This window comes from Manduca sexta, chromosome 21 (assembly GCF_014839805.1).
Source record: "Manduca sexta isolate Smith_Timp_Sample1 chromosome 21, JHU_Msex_v1.0, whole genome shotgun sequence".
Taxonomy (NCBI): domain Eukaryota; kingdom Metazoa; phylum Arthropoda; class Insecta; order Lepidoptera; family Sphingidae; genus Manduca; species Manduca sexta.
The window spans coordinates 4,003,351-4,022,394 of NC_051135.1; the positions used below are offsets into that span (position 1 = coordinate 4,003,351).

Below are 19,044 nucleotides of genomic sequence, written 5' to 3' on the forward strand. Positions count from 1 at the left end.
TCACTCGAGACTTAAGGCTTAAATAAAAAAGTAAATAGCTAAGTAATTTTTTATTGAAAACAATGTACTAAAATCTTTTATAAAAATTAAAACCGAATTTAAGAACTTTTATTAAATTATAATTTTTCTTCTTTCCACAACGCTAGATTTACACGAGGCAGTCGAAGGCAAGATACAATCGGATTCCTGAAAAAGAAATTGACAAAAAAATAATTGAATCACCAATATTTTGTTAAACCCCGTCATAATAGCTATTTTAATTCAAAAGAAGATCTTTTTCGCAGGATCAGTGACCCGGGTTATAGCCAGTTTTTATATAAGACACCATCTAACGGTTAATAAGTACAAATCGGCAATATATGATGGTACCTGCTCTTTACAAATAACAAGTACTATGTTAACTTATTAGGAAGTCCGACATTCCTAATATGCCAAAGTTTCTAGAGATCCCAGAACTTCGGAACTCTTTAAATAAAGAGTATTAAGAAGATTACCATTTCTACCATAACCAACATTTACTAAACATAAAATCTATATCTCGAAAATCTGATCTGAAATTCCCGGAAACATATTTAACTGGCAAAACTTCCGGGAGTTCAAGGTGAGACATACCCCGAAAGGTAAAGAAGGAAGGATCGGAGATTCTGATCCCATCACCATAAAGTGAAAGAAGCCGGCATAATTGTGTCAACTATCGATGGTTAATCATCTGTCGTCAATCGATCATAAGGCTCAATTAAGGCACATTTCCGTCCTCGTTTAAAAATAAATAAAACAAGTTATTAATTGGTCGAAAAACGAAACGTGGTGAGAAAATTAAAATATAAAAACCGTGATAAAATCCGAAAAATAGTTGAAATGTAATGTCTAAAATTCGCGTAAACATAAGATATCATTAAAATAGATATTTCAATATCGCTACCTGTACGATATTTTCTTGAACACGTCGGACTGAACGTTCATCATGCCCTTGACGTTATCGCACAACAACCGTGCTAATGAAGCTCCGTCGCGAATCGATTGCAATTGACCTGCAATATTATCAACAGAATATGCAACTTGTATTTAAATTGACACTAAATTACATTTAAGACAGATAAATATACAGTTGAATGTTAATTCATCAATATCTTTGCATGTTGCTTCTTCCTTAAATGAACAAATAAATTCTTAAGTATTATCGTCATTCCCTGTCTCTAACTTACCAGAATTAGTGATTCTGGTGATACACAATATTAAATATTTAATAAGGTTACATTCGTCTGACACAAAGCAAAAAACAACAGAGACCTGCTACAAAATTTCTTTACAAAGAAATATATTTTGTAGATTTCTCTGATAATTGAGAACTTACTTGGAGTAAAAGCGATGTCGGGATCGCCAGTCTCGAAAAAAAAACTATCGCCAACGCGCGTTTTGTAGAATTGTGAGGTTGAAATAATAAGGAAAGTAGGCCCAACTTGTGCACCAGGAACCTTATATTCTAAAGAAGCACCAACTATAAGGTCTATGTCGCCTACTTCTGCGTACATTTGTTGTAACTGACGTACGCTCTGGTGACAAAAAAATCAGTTGAACTTGTTATTATAACTTTAGATAGGTGATAGGTTAAAACGTAACTACAAGACACTAACATTGAAAATACTATAGAAAATATGCACCTGTTGATGGCTGTATTAAAATCTATATTTTCAAAGGGTAAGTAATCAATATTTTACAATATTATTAAAAAATGCAATGGCTGAGTTCATATATTATTGGTAAGTTACAATATTTTTAACAAAGTATATTAAACCCTGGGTGTCTTTCATAAGAAATAGTTTGCTCCATCAATGATATCAAACTGATTATTATAATATTATTAAACATAATTACGGCGATATATCATAACATAACCTTGCGTATATCAACACAAAGAAACCTTGATCTACTTAAAATGTAAACCAAAAATTCAAATTTGTACTTATGTCATACGCGATAATTTATTGTTCTTAAATTTAATTATTTCATTGTATTTAGAATAAAATAACATAGGATATTGGATTTAAAATATTTCATTGTTAACCCTAATTAAATGGTGCATAATCTTTAAAAAACAAATCATAACACAAAGACGATTGTTAACTATATATTTCAACTTTATTGGTTACAAGCTTTTGTTCGTGGCTTCGCCTGCGTGAATATTTTTCTGGAATAATTTTTTTTCTGACTTGCTTGCTATGTATCGTTATATTATGACCAAATTACATCAAATCATTATAATTGTAGCCTATGTGTTATTCTGATGTATAACCCATATTACTTTAAAATTTCATCCAAATCCGTCCAGTAGTTTTTTCGTGAAAAAGGAACAAACATGCATACATCTATACATCCATTTTCACAAACTTTCGCATTTATAATATTAGTAGCATTTTCTGAATCGAACTATACTGAGTCATGTACGACTCAATCACGATTATAATAATTACTGTCATAAACTTAAATTTTTATAAAAAATTCAGTACATTCACCTCGCTATATCCTTTTATGAGCCAACAACGCCTTCAGTGAAATATTTTTCACCCGCCCACAATTTTCCGAAAAAATATTTTATATTGAGCAACATAATAGAATCCAATCGCAGGAAACAAGCATCCTGGTTCATTGACCTTTTTCACTCCATTATAAGAAACTTGTTTTATAAACGCTTCGAAAATTTATAAGGGTGGTGTATATATATATTTTTTGGCATTTCTGTATGATTAAGTACCTACACCTACAGTTATCTATTAAAATGTAGATAAATAATATCTTAATAAGATCTTTTTTAATCTTATTAAGATCTAAACATATCTTATAAGAATCATAAAACATCTTATTAAGATCAAAGAAGATCTTACTTTCTTATCATCTCAAGGGATTTCGGAGTTGAATGCTAGAAACGTTATTATTTTATAATACCACATAACGCTGCACTGCTGCTGCAGATAAAGGATAATGTCACCGACGAAATATGAATGTGAACTCTAAACATCTCATATTCATAGTCTGTATGCTAATGATCTACGTGACGTTGAATTAACATAACGTAATCACGCTTATATCCCTACGGGATAGGTAAAATTACAAGTTGTAGCATTACACATGTCAGTCCCATAGCGTGATAAAGATCCAGTCTATCAAATATGTGCAAATACTTTCTGAAAAATCGAAACTAGTTAACAGTTCGCATATAAAGTGTAGGGCTATTAAGAATGAAAGGAAATGGTATTATAAATATAATTGCATCTTAAATTCCTTTTTACGTATCATAAGTGCAACTTTGTTGGCCTACGTGATAAATAAAGTATTTTATTTTTTACTAAGACCAAAAGCGTAAAAGTTTGTATGAAAAATATTAAGGCTTTTTACAGTCATATTCTAATGGTTGTTTATGGTGTAAGACTGTCGCCTAATCAGCACCAAGTCAAACGAATGGATTATTTATTTAACTTTACTTGGGCGGGTTTGTGCGGTAAGCTCAAAAACAATTCACCTATACGTTAACAGAAATGTATTCATTAGTTTAAATTCTTCTTCGTTCTTTACCCACGTGTACAAGCAATGGAAGCTTACTATACATACTTTGTAACTGATGCAAGATTTGTTTGATATATGATATACATACATCAAATAAAGGTTGGGATAAACGCTCACTATGAGTGTTACATCACTTACGAGATCTATAGAAGTTTTGTAAGCACGCAAACAGCACAAAAGTATAATCGACGCCTAAAATTCAATTATATCTAAGCAACAATAGTTTTGAGTAAAGCGATTGAGTTTTGGTTTTATAACAATTATACTATTTACTTTATAAAAATAGAGTCCAATAATATAAAAAATGATTTAAATACTAAACCTAGATAGAACGACGCAAAAAAGTCTACCAGTTCCGAATATGAACATAACAATTTTTTGGTATATTTATCGTTAGATATTATTGTCTTTCTTTCCTATATTACATACCTCAGGAGGAATGTACTTCTCCACGTCCTGAAACGTGTGAGGCACAGGGAGGCCACACGCAGCCCTCATGTCTCTATAACTCGGTAAACCATGGTCGCGACTACGTTGGATGTCAATTGCACGTAAATCATCGCCCAATTTGTTTCCCATTCTGAAAAAAAATAGATTAGCTTGAAAGTACTTTAATAACTTAAATTGTTTAATTAATTAAACTTTTTAAATGTGTTTTAAGTGGAGTAGCTGAATATGACAGTTCGTTTCAAACATTTTCTGCGCACTAAATTAATTTGGCAGGCTTAATTGGACTTGTTATTGCTTTCTAGTAACAATTTACATTTGAATTGTCATGTCATACAATTATTAAATTGTACAGTCAGCCACAAAGGTAGCTGGACGAATTCAAAATTTCCAATCGCTTTTAAACTTTTGTGTCCCTATCAACAATCATTTTTCTTCACAAAAATAAAATTCAAAGGGCTTAATTTAGAATAAAGAAAAATAAATAAACTGAAATAAATTTTAGAAGCATTTTCAAGTGTCATTTATTCAGCTACTTTTGTGCCTGACTGTACATGATGCAATGCATTAAAAGCATTAAAAATAAAAATTTGTGCCCGACCATATTAGATCAGTATCTGTGTTTTCTAAAAAAAAACCTTTTGGGAGTACGGCTGATTATAATTTTTTTTTAGTTCACAAACCTATAGATACATTCCTATTGCATGACGTTATATCTCTTTAATCCAATGTAAATACACAAAGAAAATAAATATAATAATATTTATAAATTTATTTTCATTGTGTTTTTATAATAAATAGAAGAAATGCAAATGATCATAGGACACAGACAGAGCAAGAGAAAGGACATAAGGCTCATAAATATAATAAACATAATTGTAATATAAGAACTTATAATATAAACAATCTAATGTATTGTTTCAGAAAACTAAATATAAATTGGGATGGAATTAATACTGAATTTTTTTTTCTGACTAAAGTGTCTTATTACGATTGATGGTATAGCGAGGAAATGATAACATAAACAAAATACTTTTCTTTTAACTTTATGTTAAACATTCCTCAAATGTGAAAAAAATCACACAAAATATTATTTAGTATTTTTTATTTGCCTTCGCCAAACCGAGGTGACGTAATGACTTTAGATGTGATGATTAAGTATACCGTGTATAATACACGGTATACTTAATCATCACATACAGAATGATTTATCTGACTTACTTGAATAAACGTTCAGACACTTCCACATCAAAATATTTGTCACCTTCTGCTTCCATTTGAACAGTAAACCCTCTAGCTAATTTAGTATATCCATCGTCCCGTTCCAGCACTGTAGGATTATTAAAATGATCGCTAAGTAGTATAAAACCCGCCATCATTCGATTTTCGAAGTATTTTCTAAAACAGAAATATGTTAGAAAGTAATAGATAACGGATTGAAATCATGAAAGATCATGTAAGCGCATCGAGAACGGCTCAACCAGCTTGACTTATTCCTTTTTACTGTGTTCATGATGGTCAGAACAACATTTATTTTTAAATAATTTCAAAAGAAGCACGTGAAAAGGCAGAAAAAATTGACATTTTGGGTGATATTTTTGTATGAAAATATTTTTTCGTACACGCTAATCGCAGATGTCACTTAACCATTTCAGTGTTATTTGTTAGAATTTAGTTAGTTCAAGCTGAATCATAGGATAATTTTGCAACCAAGAGGTGGCGCTGTTGTAGAAACCTAAAAGATAAAGCGTAGATTGAATACTGCCTACGGTAAGACAACTTCTGCCGGGCCTTGTAGTATCAAAATAATTTATATTTTCGCTAGCTACACCTTTAACCTTGACAGGGTATATAGAGAAGTACCTAGTACACCTGGGATTAATTGATCTCACAAGACATTAAAGAGAAAAAACTAACGAAACAGCATGGAATCTAAGGCTGATAATTGGTCACCCCACAAGTGTTTAAGGTATGAAGAAATTTATACAAATTTATCCTATTATACATATAAATACGATGCCGCAAAAAGAGGCGATGATATTCAAATATGATAAAGTGTATTTACTTGAGAATTCCTTGGATATTTGTATGAAAATATCTAAACGCGCTGGTAGCGTGTTCGTTGAAGACCGTCGCATCCACTTTAGAATCGTAGTCGTTTACATATCCCAATGCATTAGAATATATCAACTTATGTTTAACCATGTTCTCGTAACCTGTAATGAAATATTATTATTTATTTATAGCTGTATTCACATCAAGTAGATGTCAATAATTGTGTAATTAGTTTATAAGGAATATCTGTATAATAATTTGTAATATTGTACATCAGTTTTGTGAATCGAATAAAAAAAAAAAAGAAAATATTAAACGAAATTTTTTTTAGTGTTATATGCCAATATTATTTTCCAATACCGAAGGGGCCACATGACACGATTCCTAACATTTTAACAATAAAACTGGTAGTTTGTTACTTTCATTTATATTTATAACTTTTACCTACTTAAAGTTTATTATGTGGTAAAGGTGTCGGATTTTCTTTTGAACAACCTTCGCAATATTTACTTAAGGTTGAAATAATTGCATACGTATCTCGTTTCCAATTATATCTTTCAACAACTTTATGCACTTGCTTATCAAAATAGCGTTTTATATAAACCAAATTACCAAGTATATTAGGAAGGTAATGATAATAAGTGATGCGCTGTGCTATCGCTATTAGTAAACGACGAGTCTCTTGAAATATGACCTCATCACTCCAATGAGGATTTAATTGACGCAAAATGTCGGCCATGCGATTATGCTCTCTAAGTAACAACACTTGAAGTATAGTTAGCTGAGTATTTTGGTTCACCCTCACGTCACCTGAAATTATTAAGTGTATTTATATTAAATATTTACTCTAAAACAGCTGATTTAACAAGCTACAAGCAATTGTACTATAATACGAGGTCGTCATGATATATTAATGTTAAAAATTATATATTTGTATGAATGCGAGTGTGTCTAAGTATAACCCTTCACGAATCCCAATCTTCAGAAAATTATGTTTCCTACATCTAGAGCATAATATTTTGGTAAAATATTTCTCGCAAGCCCCAAATATGTCATTTTTCTATGATGTGAATAAATGACTTTATCACGTTGCGGGAAACGTATTCTAGATATCAAAAGGACTAGACAGTCAGTAATGGCAGGTACTAATAGATACTAGTACCTGCTATTACTTGATAGATATTTGACGTATAAAAACTTCTGAGAAATACTTTTGATAAGACAGTTTTTATAAATTGTGTCTCAAACACAAATCATTACTCGTACTCGTCGCAAATCTAAACTTCTCAATATTTTATTAAATGCTATATGTACAGTCACAAAATTGGCTGAATATATTTAAAATTTCAAACACCTTGTATATATTAATTTTAGTCAAAATATTCCTTAGAAGAAAAAAAAACTCATGAAGTGTATTTGAGTAAAGAAAAAATGATTATTGATACGAACACAAATTATTAAAGACAATCTGAAATTTGTGCCTGACTGTACAACGAAATTGGTTTATGTTAGATTAAATAATGTGATTTATCTTCCATATTCTAGTTATTCTAAATAAATACAATCCTCTGTATTCTGTGTATACATACAAAACATACCAGCGGCATAACAAGGTGATTGTGGTGTTTCTAGCAAGTCGCAAGTTTGTTCGGGCTGTGAGTCTTGCGGGGGCCATTCCTGTCCGTCGCGCGTCACAGATTTCAAACGGCCACCATCCAATGCACGAAGCTCTATTTCCTTGGCCTTTGTGTTTCCGTACACAATAGACAAGTCTAAGTAAGCTGTTACTGCTGATAACTGTAAGTATATGAATATAATATCAGCCTTGTATTATAATACTGTTCCACTGGGCACGGTCTACTTCTGAGATATATATGAATAGCTCAGCAAATTAAATACGTTATGGATTCTTGTATAGGTATAGAATATATATTTTTTTATTGCTCCTAATGAAGAGACGAGCTTGCCGTTCGTCTGATGGTAAGTGATACGACCGCCCATAAACACCAGAAACACCATCCAATACCTTGAACAAAGTATTATTTGGTGTTCCTAAGACATGAGGTGTTAAGTCTTATTATGTTCAGTAGTTACACGGGCTACAATGTTGTACACTGCTGCTTGGCGGCAGAAAGAGACATTGAAGTGGTACCTACCCAGGCAGACTCTCACATATGGGAGACCTACCACTAGTATACCAGTATACCTACGTTTCGTAATTACATACGCAGTTACTATAAAATTACGATAATAATAATTATTATTATTAACTGTATTAATAACATGGTTTAGTAAGAGTCTGAGTGTTAATACATTTACAAGAAATTAAGTGCACACTTATCTCGTAGCTTTACAGTATTTCTTATTATGTAGAAACTTCGTGCTTACTTTTTATCAATTGTTTTCTTTTCAGGTATTTTGTATACAAAGTTACATTAGTTATATATACTACATTTTGATCTATTGAACAATCAAAATAATTGGCTTTCGGTAGTAGTTTCTGATATCTTTTAACCATTTTCTACTGGAATAATAATATAACGATTTAAGGACCAGTGATTACATATTGTGGCTCGTATTCGCATACTATCCACGGATTTGACAGTATATATTCGCCTGACTATGTGGCTGGTAATAATGTTACGCCAGGGCCCTTATTCTGTATGATGAGTGTAAACGCGTAACGCGGCCGTGTCATGTTATCTTCGAGAAATGTGCGTGGAATGGTATTCTGTAAGCCAAATTTCTATAGTCCTAAACATGATGCGTTGTGTTACGTGCTTGTTACGCACTGTTAAAATAACGTGCGGGATAGAGAATAAGGCCCTGAAGTTACTTACTTGTTCAGCAGGAGAGAACGGTCCCGTGCAATTTTCATATTTTGTTGTGTCGGTTCTTACTAAATCCATGCACACTTTGTTTATAGGGCCATAAACTGGATCATTTCTGGATATGTTAATCGGTGCGCAATTAGGATTTGTGTATGTATTTTCATTAAAATTCCCATTAGCATTGCAACATGTGAATTTCGAATTCTCTGTATAAACAACGTAATTAGTTATTTGTAATGTTTATTCTTACGCGCTTTTTATTTATTTATGCAGACAAAATTAAGTAACTTCGCTTTTTCTGCAATTATAGTAAGTGGAATGGCTTCCAGAGTATCAAATTTATCATGAGATTATCCCTCACTTACCGACATATTTATGCCGGCCTGTTCAAAATGAATCTTAATAATAAGATTGCTATTGCGTCGACCAAGCATAGAGTTTTCAAATGACGATTTTTCTCATTAAAAATATGTAAAGATTTTTTATCTCTATAAGTCTACCATGAGGTACTTTAAAACTTAAAAAAAAAACAATAAATACTTTAATAATACCAAAAACGAATCTAGTCGTTGGTTTTAAATTGACACTGGTCAGAAAAAAAGCACAAATAAAAATTATTATAGCCTGTAAAGAATCCACTTTCATTTGCAATAAATTAATTCAATTGAATTACATTTCAATAAATTAGCTGCTTATAATTAGTAATATATAGTATATACCCACCTGTTTGTGAAACGCTTGCAGTCAAAGACATGTCGTGAGCAACGACTTGGCCCCATTGCATCGTAACTAACGTATAATCCATATTATCACGTGCTTTATCTGGGAAGAGGTCGAACCGTAACTCACGAGCGTTTGGTAAAGGACAACCAGAGGATGATTTAGGAAAAGAGCTAATACCTAAAAATACATAAAAAATGCATGTGACATATTTTGCTGTACTTAATTTAACACGTGTTTATAATAAATCGTCAATCTAAATCATATCAAATAGCTCCCTCGGTATTTTAAGGTGTTTTTTATTCAATCCATTGACAAGTAACCCTCTCGCTATAGATAGACGATAAGGACATCTCGAACTCCCCAGCGATTAGTACAATTCCTTGTTCCTTGCTGTTGTATGCCAAAATAAACAAGTAATAATAATACTATAGATTTAAATTGAAATAAACAATTGAAACGAAAAGTATTTTCGGTTAATTGTCTTGCCATAGTCTACTAAGCGGGAATTAATAAATTGATAATTGTAATTAGTAAAAGCATACCATCTCCATATTTAGCAGGAAGAATACGCGCGTAGGGCATCGAAGCAGCACCCCACGTTGGTTTATTCAGATTATTGCACGTACCATCTATAGTACGATAGCGAGATTTGACGCAAGATGTAGCCATCTTGCACGTGCTGTTATCAGCTATTGCCGATTTTTCTGAACTGCAACAACAGTGATTGATAAACTTTTGTTATAAATTCATTATGTCTTAATATAATAATATCAGCCTTGAGTTACATAAGGTCCCACTGCTGGGCAAGACCTTCCTATGAGAATTTCTCAGGTATGCAGAAAAATTATCACAAGAAAACAAGCGATACTTCACAAAGAATATACACATAACTTTAAAAAGCCTGAGGTGTATGAACCTTTGAATTTGAACCTGCGGGCATCTGTCTCATCAGTCCGTTCCACTACCAACTAGACTATTCCTAAATTGGCCAATTATATTAAATGAACAAGGCCTTCTCTGGAATTCTGTATATCGAACAACAAATACAAAAGTTCTAAGGCTAAAAAGTTTGGTTCTTAGAAACTCGATACTTCTTACGAACAACATCGCCTGTAATTAGTATAATATAATCGTCATTAAAATATTTGGACAACAAAAAAAAACATAGTTGTTCACATATTAGTAATGATCAGACGGGAGTCAAGACGTGTCTGATATGCTCTTGTAACTATCGTGTTTGCGTGCGCTATCTAGGTTCGTATGCAATAAAGAAACCATAAATATACAATTGAAATCTTTAAGTAAGTTTCTTTTATCTAGTATTTACTGTAAATAAAACTATTAAAAATCAAACATCTGGGATTTTAATAAATATTATTGGGAACGTCGTATTTCCAACTGTTTCAACCGCTGCGTCTGTAATAAAACTTAAAACGGCCAAGTCAAGTGCACTTCTAAGATATGAACCTTGACGTCAGAAGAATAATTGAATTGGAACACGAAATTGAGCGCTTTTTATAATAAAAAAAATATATGGTTCCTTTTCTATTCCTCATATAAATTTAATGTAAACAATTTAATGGTATTAATATATACCAATTTCTAAATTATTTTTATAGAACACTCTTCGAATTCGGGTGTCAATAGAACGATAGTACAACATTCAAGTTACTAACAATTTATTAAATTACTTTTGTCAAGATGACAAAAGCTTGAGGACAAAAGTGCAATAAATCATAAACTGCAAGCCTTTTATTCAGTTGTACATACGTTAGATCATTGCGGGATATTTCTATAGATAATCATTTTTATGACTATCAGCAAAACCTTTCATCCTTCTACCAACAGCGGCCACTTAGTCAAGTCAATATTTCGCTATGAGTACAATATTTCAATAATATTATGTTTATTCTTTGGAAGCAACAAAAGTTTCAGGACTCTGACATTTTTAATATCAGAAACGGCTGTCTGCGACGAACCCAATATGGAGCCGTGAGCCCAAATAAAGACGAGCTGGCTGTCTGCCTGATGGTATGTGACTCCCTATGGGCTTTAGCTATGCTAGGAGTACAGCCTAGGCTCCGAGCGAAATACAAATTATTATTAAAATTGATCAAACACACTCACGCCTTTCACACACTTTTCGCGAGCTATCGCCATACCGAGAAAAAGTTCCTGATATCGCTAAATACAAAAACCCAATATTACTGTACCCGAAACCTGACCTCGGCTATTGCATCATAACACAACCAAGCCACCGAGACAGTCGGTAATAAAATATATTCGATAATAAATAAATACAGTCACCTATTAATTAATCTAAATTCTTGCATGTTTGAGCTTTTTTAGCTATTAAAAATTATAAGGAATTCACTTTATTTAAATTAATGTATGTCTCTCAATCGGCGTTAGTCCAACGTGATGGACTATGGCTTAATTCCTCTCAGTAGTAGAGGAGACCCGTGCCCAGCAGTGGGACAATATATAATACAGAGCCGCTATTATTATTAATGTATAGAAAATAAATTCTATAATCGGTTTTACTGTTTGTAATGACCTCTATATTTGATTACATTTTACATACATAAGGCATTTCTTGACTCTCAGTAGAATTAGTGTTTTAATGTTCTATCTATGTAATATCATTTAATAAATGTACTGATTCTACTCGACATATAAAATTCATTCAATTCATTAATAATTATTTATACCACGTGAAAAATTAACAAACCGAACTTACCTTAAAATTAATTTAAATTCTTGCGTTTCCGGAACTCTATAGATGCCAAAAGGACATATAGAATTTACTATTAATACTCCGCAGAGTAAAAATATTGAAGTCGTGTATAACCTATACACAATCATGTTTAATAACAGTACCTTTCTTGTTGGAAATTGAATACTAAATGTATCTTCATATATAGAATTAGACTAGTTAGAACCGATTACTAAAGTCGTATTCATAAGGGACTGTTAAAGATAAAATAATGGGACATATTATTCTTGACGAATTTCAAAACATTTATAATTAACATAAATAAAATTATCATGAAAATGAGCCTTAAATTAAGTCTAATCATTTTTACAGTAAATGGAGACGACTGAACAAGTTTTTGATAATTATTTTTTTATATCGTATGTATATTTAAATACCGAAATATGTTGGCTATTGAACGACAAACGTTATAATGTTTAATCTAAACTAATATATAAGATAAAGATTTGATAAGTTATGTAATGAATAAATTCAGAAACGAAACAAACCTATTTTCAATTTATTTCCACAAACGGAAAGCTACATTAATAAAAAAAAAATAAGGATGCCAAACCAACAATTATAAAGCATCTGATAATTCTGATATGCAATAAATTTTCCTAAACGGAATCTCTAAGGGTTTGCACGACCCCATATTTTAACATGAACTTAACCCTTTTCTTGACAATGTATCTCGTCAGATACAGTCAACTTTAAAAAATCCTTGTCTCGAAAATAAAGTGAATGAAATGAAACCTCACATAACAATTTATATTTTGCATGATTCCAAACGATTTTTTATCTAGCATGATGATGTTGGTAGTACCGTTAAATTTTGAATCCAAAACTGTTTACCGAATTGACACGATCCCATGCAAGGAGGTAAGTATATTGTTATTTTTTTATTCTATGCGGATATTTATGGAGTGCGATTGTTTTATATTCTCTACGAAGTAAACTTGTGTATCAAGTGTGTTTTCACACCATATGTTGATTATTGTATAAAAAAACGAATCTTATTTTTGCATGTATCTCAAGGTGCACACCACCAAGTAATAACAGAATTAGGTGATGCATGTTATGTATCTCATGGTGCACATTGCCATATATAGGGATATTTATGCATTAGCTTTGCACGTGTCTCCGCATGCATTGACGGTGAGTTATTGCTGTAAAAAAGTAGTTTATAGTCTTGCTCATTTTTCTAAACGTTTGCTCAATGGTCCTTTTAATCATATTTGTGTGAATACTAGAAGTGCAACTACCGGACCCCTATTTTTGCAAGGAAGATTATAACAGGCCGGTGTTTATGCTTAATGTTGGTGGTGAAAGCATATTTTCTTCCCAGAATACCATAGCACAAGCGACGTGGCGAAGGTACCGAGCGAAAAAAATTTTTGCTTTAGTACCTAAGTCCGGCCGAAAATCAGGCTTAGATGAGATTTCTGATTCAGATAGTGAAATAGACCCCGTCTTCATAGCAAGGTCGGAGAGTTATTCATCGCCTAATCTGCCTTTGTTACTGTCGTCGTTTGAAAATCTTAATTTATTGTCCGATGAAGAAATTACGCCCGTTCAAGCAGCAGTAACTGGGTCTCCACTTTTGCCATCGCCAATGATTGAACAGCCGTCACTAATTGTTACACAGCCATCGACATCCGTTTTATTTCCGTTCATTATATATGTGTAAATATAGCCTCTTCACATACACCAAACTAATCATCATCTGTAGCATCGTCTTTTCGATCTAAACGACTAAGGCTTGTAATTACACGCCCAAAGCCTATACGCTAAAACCTCTTATAATTAACGTGGACGAACAAAAGCTATCAACACTGTGCAGGTATATTTGACAAAAAGTTTTCAGAAGAAGCACCCAAAACCCCATTAGAATATTTTAAATGCTTTTATACCTATGATATCTTGGGTATGATATCTGTTCAAACCAATTTATATGAAGGCACAAAAAGGAGACTTCATTAGAGGAATTAGACGCGGCAGGGCCTACTCCAGGTAAAACAATTAAAGCCCCTGTTATACCACACCTTATGTCAGATTGGACATTTCCCAATATTCAGTACCAAGAGGGGGTGCAAGTTATGCATTAAAGGACAAACCACTGTTATGTGTTCAAAATGCGGCCTAAGACTTTGTCTTCTGCCCAATAAAAACTGCTTTTTATTTTTTCAAACCGGACCTGAATAGATGTATGTTTAAGTTTGCATTTTTTTTTCATTCTGATTATAATTGTTTTTTAAGTAATTTGTCGTTTTATTTTATTTGAGCATTGTATCCTCTCGGATACATTGGCTTATATGGGGAAAAGTACAGATACTTGGCAATGTATCTCGTGGGATACATTGTATATCTCCAAAACTAGATACCCAGGATTTTTTTTTCCATTTTTTATATCATTAATATTTATGCTCAAAACAGAATTAAACAAAAAAAAAGATTTTCCGTAGATTTTTTTTCTTGCCAAGAAAAGGGTTAAAATTACTATAAAATGTATGTTCCTTTATAATAGAATCCCTGTAATCTATATATTATGTTGTTGAGTAAAATATTTTAACTGAAAGTTTTAATATTTTTTGCTAACAGTAAAATCGAGATATACTATACTTAAAATTGTAAGGTGGTCACAGAAATAAGAGTCCTGACTCGACTGAACCACGCCCTGCTACCACTCCTGTACTCTTAGAGCAGTAACTTTTAAAACTTAAAAAAGAAATATAGAAGTTCGCCTCTTCAGCGACTTTTGAGCGGTCGCGACTCGACACCGTCTCGCCGATGTAAAAGAAGGGTGATTTTATATTTTCTAACTTGCTTTGGACAAAATAATTTATGAGCGGTTAAATTATTCAAAATATAGGTATATTGGCGCATATCGTGGCTCCAACCAAATTTCTACCAAAACAAAAAATTATCTTTACGGATTTTAATAATCCAAGAGGGCTCGAGAGTTGTTAATTGGAAGGCATAAAGGATTGCGCTGTAAATTGGCACAAATTCATAAATAATGCAGGTAAATTCTAACATTTTATGATTAATTATTTTTCATATAAAAAAACAATATAACGTTACTTTTACACTTATATTACCGGGAAAGGTTAATTTATTATTCAAAGCCCTGAAATAGTACTGAAACTTATCTACAACATAAACAATAAGGTTTTTATGAGAAAAAACATGGGGTAATAATAAAATTACAGGTATGTTTAATATTTTAATTTTTACATAACACTTTACTAACTCCCAAAACACTTAACATAGTTTTAAAATGCGTAAGTATTTACAAAGATAGCAAGTTAGATATCCTAAAATAGATGAATATAAATTTCCTTAATTATATACAACATAATGATCACAATTCCACATTATATCTAAAGTATGTCTAATGTTAATACAAAATAATATTAAAATAAATTTATAATAAATTAAGCCTCAAACAGACGAGGATAATAAGAATGAAATTATGTACATTTTTAGCGCAAATAAAAACGTCCTAATTAAACAATCTCTTTGTATTAGTCAGTCACATATTTTTCAGTGAAAAGCGGCAAAGCAAGAAAAGCAAAGTACTTATTGATGGTAACTTATTTAATAATTTATAGTAAAATCTTATTTCTTCTTATTTTACTTAAAGTGGCCTGTAGCATCCTGCCATAACGTGAGGTCGATGAATGGTAGGTGGTCGCAAGGCTCTACCTTATTGCTGCAAAAATAAGACACATTTTAAAAATGTTCCTGAACCCATAAGAAACACAGACGGTTTATATATCTACGCAATATGCAATGAAAGCACGAAATAGGAAATTCAACACTTGAATCTGCAACATCTGGGAATACCTCTATCCCACTGTCGAATTCACCGATCGAAGCTCATAAAAGTCATTCAAGAGAACCTCACTCATTGCCTTGTAAAGAAGAACTTCTTGAATATAATGAAAATATTACTCAAAACATAGCAGATTAATACAGCTATATTCTTTTTATAATCTTTGCCATTTACTTTAATAAGTATATTTGTTCTTCAAATAAATAATCAGACATGACATTATGTTGAAATGGTATTATTCTTTACAATATCCATGAGAGTGCCGTTGAGGATGCACGGATTTACACTTAAATGAATTAAGTAAATTAACTTTGAAGTGTCCCAGTCACTTTAAAAGAAAGCATTCAACCACGCAGCCGCCCACATTTCTTATTCTACGTGAACTATATAAAAATATCTTATCAAAATTCTAATCTTTAACTTAGAAATAACATTCCTAATTTTACAATATCTGAAGAAACTTGACAGATTAAACGATGTTGACAGAAGTTATCTGGATGAAGTAAACTCACCCTTGTGACACTTGTTGGAGGCTCGAGGTTGCATGGATCTAACGCCGTCACCGTTGTCGCAGAGCACTTCGTGCCATCGAAGCGCCGTCATGGCTTCGAGCTGACCTGGTGTTTATATTATATTAATTATCACTGAGTCATATTGACAGCGTACACACATTTTCAAGTTTAATGTCTTCATTCAGTTCCCTAATACCACAATCATTAAATGTGTTCTCATTCTTTATACGGACACAGGAAACTGTGACCACTGCACCGGATGATAAGTGAAACAGATAAAGTATCGACTGACGGGAGATGCTTAATTTCGCCAGTCGATACAATTATGCTGGCCTATTTGAAACCGCATTTACTACACAGCTTGTTTACGTGGGCCATAATGGCCGCTTTGAACTTTGTGTACGGAGGTTGCTATCCGGGCGGATATAAATATTCTACTACCAACATTTCAGTCAGATTGTTGATATAAGTTGGTAAAGAACACAAGCCAAGTTCTAAGAATAAAGCTGTTCTTTTTCCTATGAAGGCAATGCACATGCATAGATAAATTGCTTTAAATACAAAGGCGTCTGATCACATTATTAGGCCTTTTCTACTACAATAGTATTCAAAATTCTCAGTAGAATTTATTATGTCCTCGATAAATGTAAATGCGCTTAAAAAACACAAAATGTTAATATTTAATTAGACATTTGTCAATTTAACAGTATAAATCTAGAAAACAGTTATTTTTATTGGAACACCATTGAAACGTGTTGAAAATGAATATTTCAGCGTGTTTTGATAACAAAGAATATACAGTATGGTTTTTAGTCGAGGCCTATTTGAACATAATGCACGTCAGTGGTGTAAATTTAAAATATACCAAAGACATCATAAAGGCTACCACCGTGTGGCACTTTGTAAGTGATTTTGACAATTATCTATCGGTCATTAGGTACTATAAATATGATCCGTCTTCTCTTTGTACTTCAAACCTGCTTTAAGAAAGCAAACATACCAACGTGCTAAATAACCCGTAAATATGTCATATATTTGAGAGGAGAATTGATCGCTGAATATCCTCCTTAAACCGGTGTCGCGACTTACTTTACACATTGGATAGATTATAGCATCTCATGAGTTGTTATTGTAGCAAATCTATACAGCGTACGAATATGTATGAACGTAGCACCGTGTTCTGCTACAATAAATTAGGGATTAAACTCAGCTAAGACACGATAAATCGCGGTTTTATTCCCGTATAAAATATAGAAACTAAAACCAATGTATTACTAAGGTAATCAGCTACATACCAAAAATTTAACTTACTTTTTTCCATTTAAAGCATTCGCAATTGTAACTCCAAAGCATTGCAAGTATCCTTTTAGTAGCGACGAGATATCTACAAAGGCTCATCAAAAACACATAATAGGTCTTACTGGGAGTGAAAGCAGTGTCCGGATCAGCTCCATTCTCATAGAAGTATCTATCAGCAACACGCGTGCGGTAGAACTGTTCTGTAAGAATGCAGAGGTACGTGGGGCCCGCTTGCGCACCCGGCACGTTCCGCTCCAGCGAGCCCGCCACCACCAGCTCCACGTTCAGGCACCGCGTACAGGTTGCGAAGGACTTGTACGTTCTAGACAATGCAATACATATTATAACATCATTCTTCGCCTTTCCAGGGGAAGTAATGGATTCACCATGTCATCATTTCGCCAATTGACTTAGGTCTTTTGTGATAGGATAGCCTATTATCAGTTACCGAGAACAAAGCCGGTCTGATTGATATTGAGCACAATAACTAAAAATCGCTTTACGACCCATGATTCGAAACTGAGACTTCACGGCATTTGTACTATAACAATACCATCTAAGTATTCGATGAAAACATTGTTCAGACACATCTACATATTACAATAATAGATTCGGCATTTGACTCTCACAAAATAACTTTATTTTTAGACTTTTATTATGAAGTTAATGTACAGTTTTTTGTTCAATATTCATATACGCTTCTTAAATATTTCAATACATTTATTATGCTGCCAAATGAATAGCATCAATGTTGCTACCAGTAAATATTTTAAAATGTATTCGTTGAAGTTCCAGATAGAGCAAAACGCATACAACTGGCTATAGCTTTCAAGGCTTTAATCAGAATTCCCATGACAGTAAAAAATAATAAAATTTAATCAAGGCGTCGACTTAAAAAATCGTTGGACTTAACATTGGGAGATCATTTAATTTAAAGAGCAACGCGAGCAATAACCCTGCCATTGACATAGACAAGGTTGATGCCCCAATTTGTATATCAGAACTTTTTAGATTTAAAACTTT

At 32.6% G+C, this 19,044-nt stretch overlaps 1 protein-coding gene across 1 annotated transcript; it reads right to left on the reverse strand.

The window, feature by feature from the left end:
- Positions 1–73: 73 nt before the first annotated feature.
- On the reverse strand, positions 74–12,534 carry LOC115444420 (peroxidase). Its single transcript, XM_037441040.1, has 12 exons — positions 12,358–12,534; positions 10,160–10,326; positions 9,618–9,794; positions 8,904–9,100; positions 7,662–7,860; positions 6,676–6,873; positions 6,074–6,224; positions 5,230–5,406; positions 3,991–4,141; positions 1,355–1,553; positions 923–1,031; positions 74–186 (listed from the first exon to the last, which is right to left on the reverse strand). The coding sequence occupies exons 1-12, from the start codon at positions 12,480–12,482 to the stop codon at positions 117–119; spliced, it is 1,920 nt and encodes a 639-aa protein (XP_037296937.1). The 5' UTR covers positions 12,483–12,534; the 3' UTR covers positions 74–116.
- Between the last annotated feature and the right edge of the window lie 6,510 nt (positions 12,535–19,044).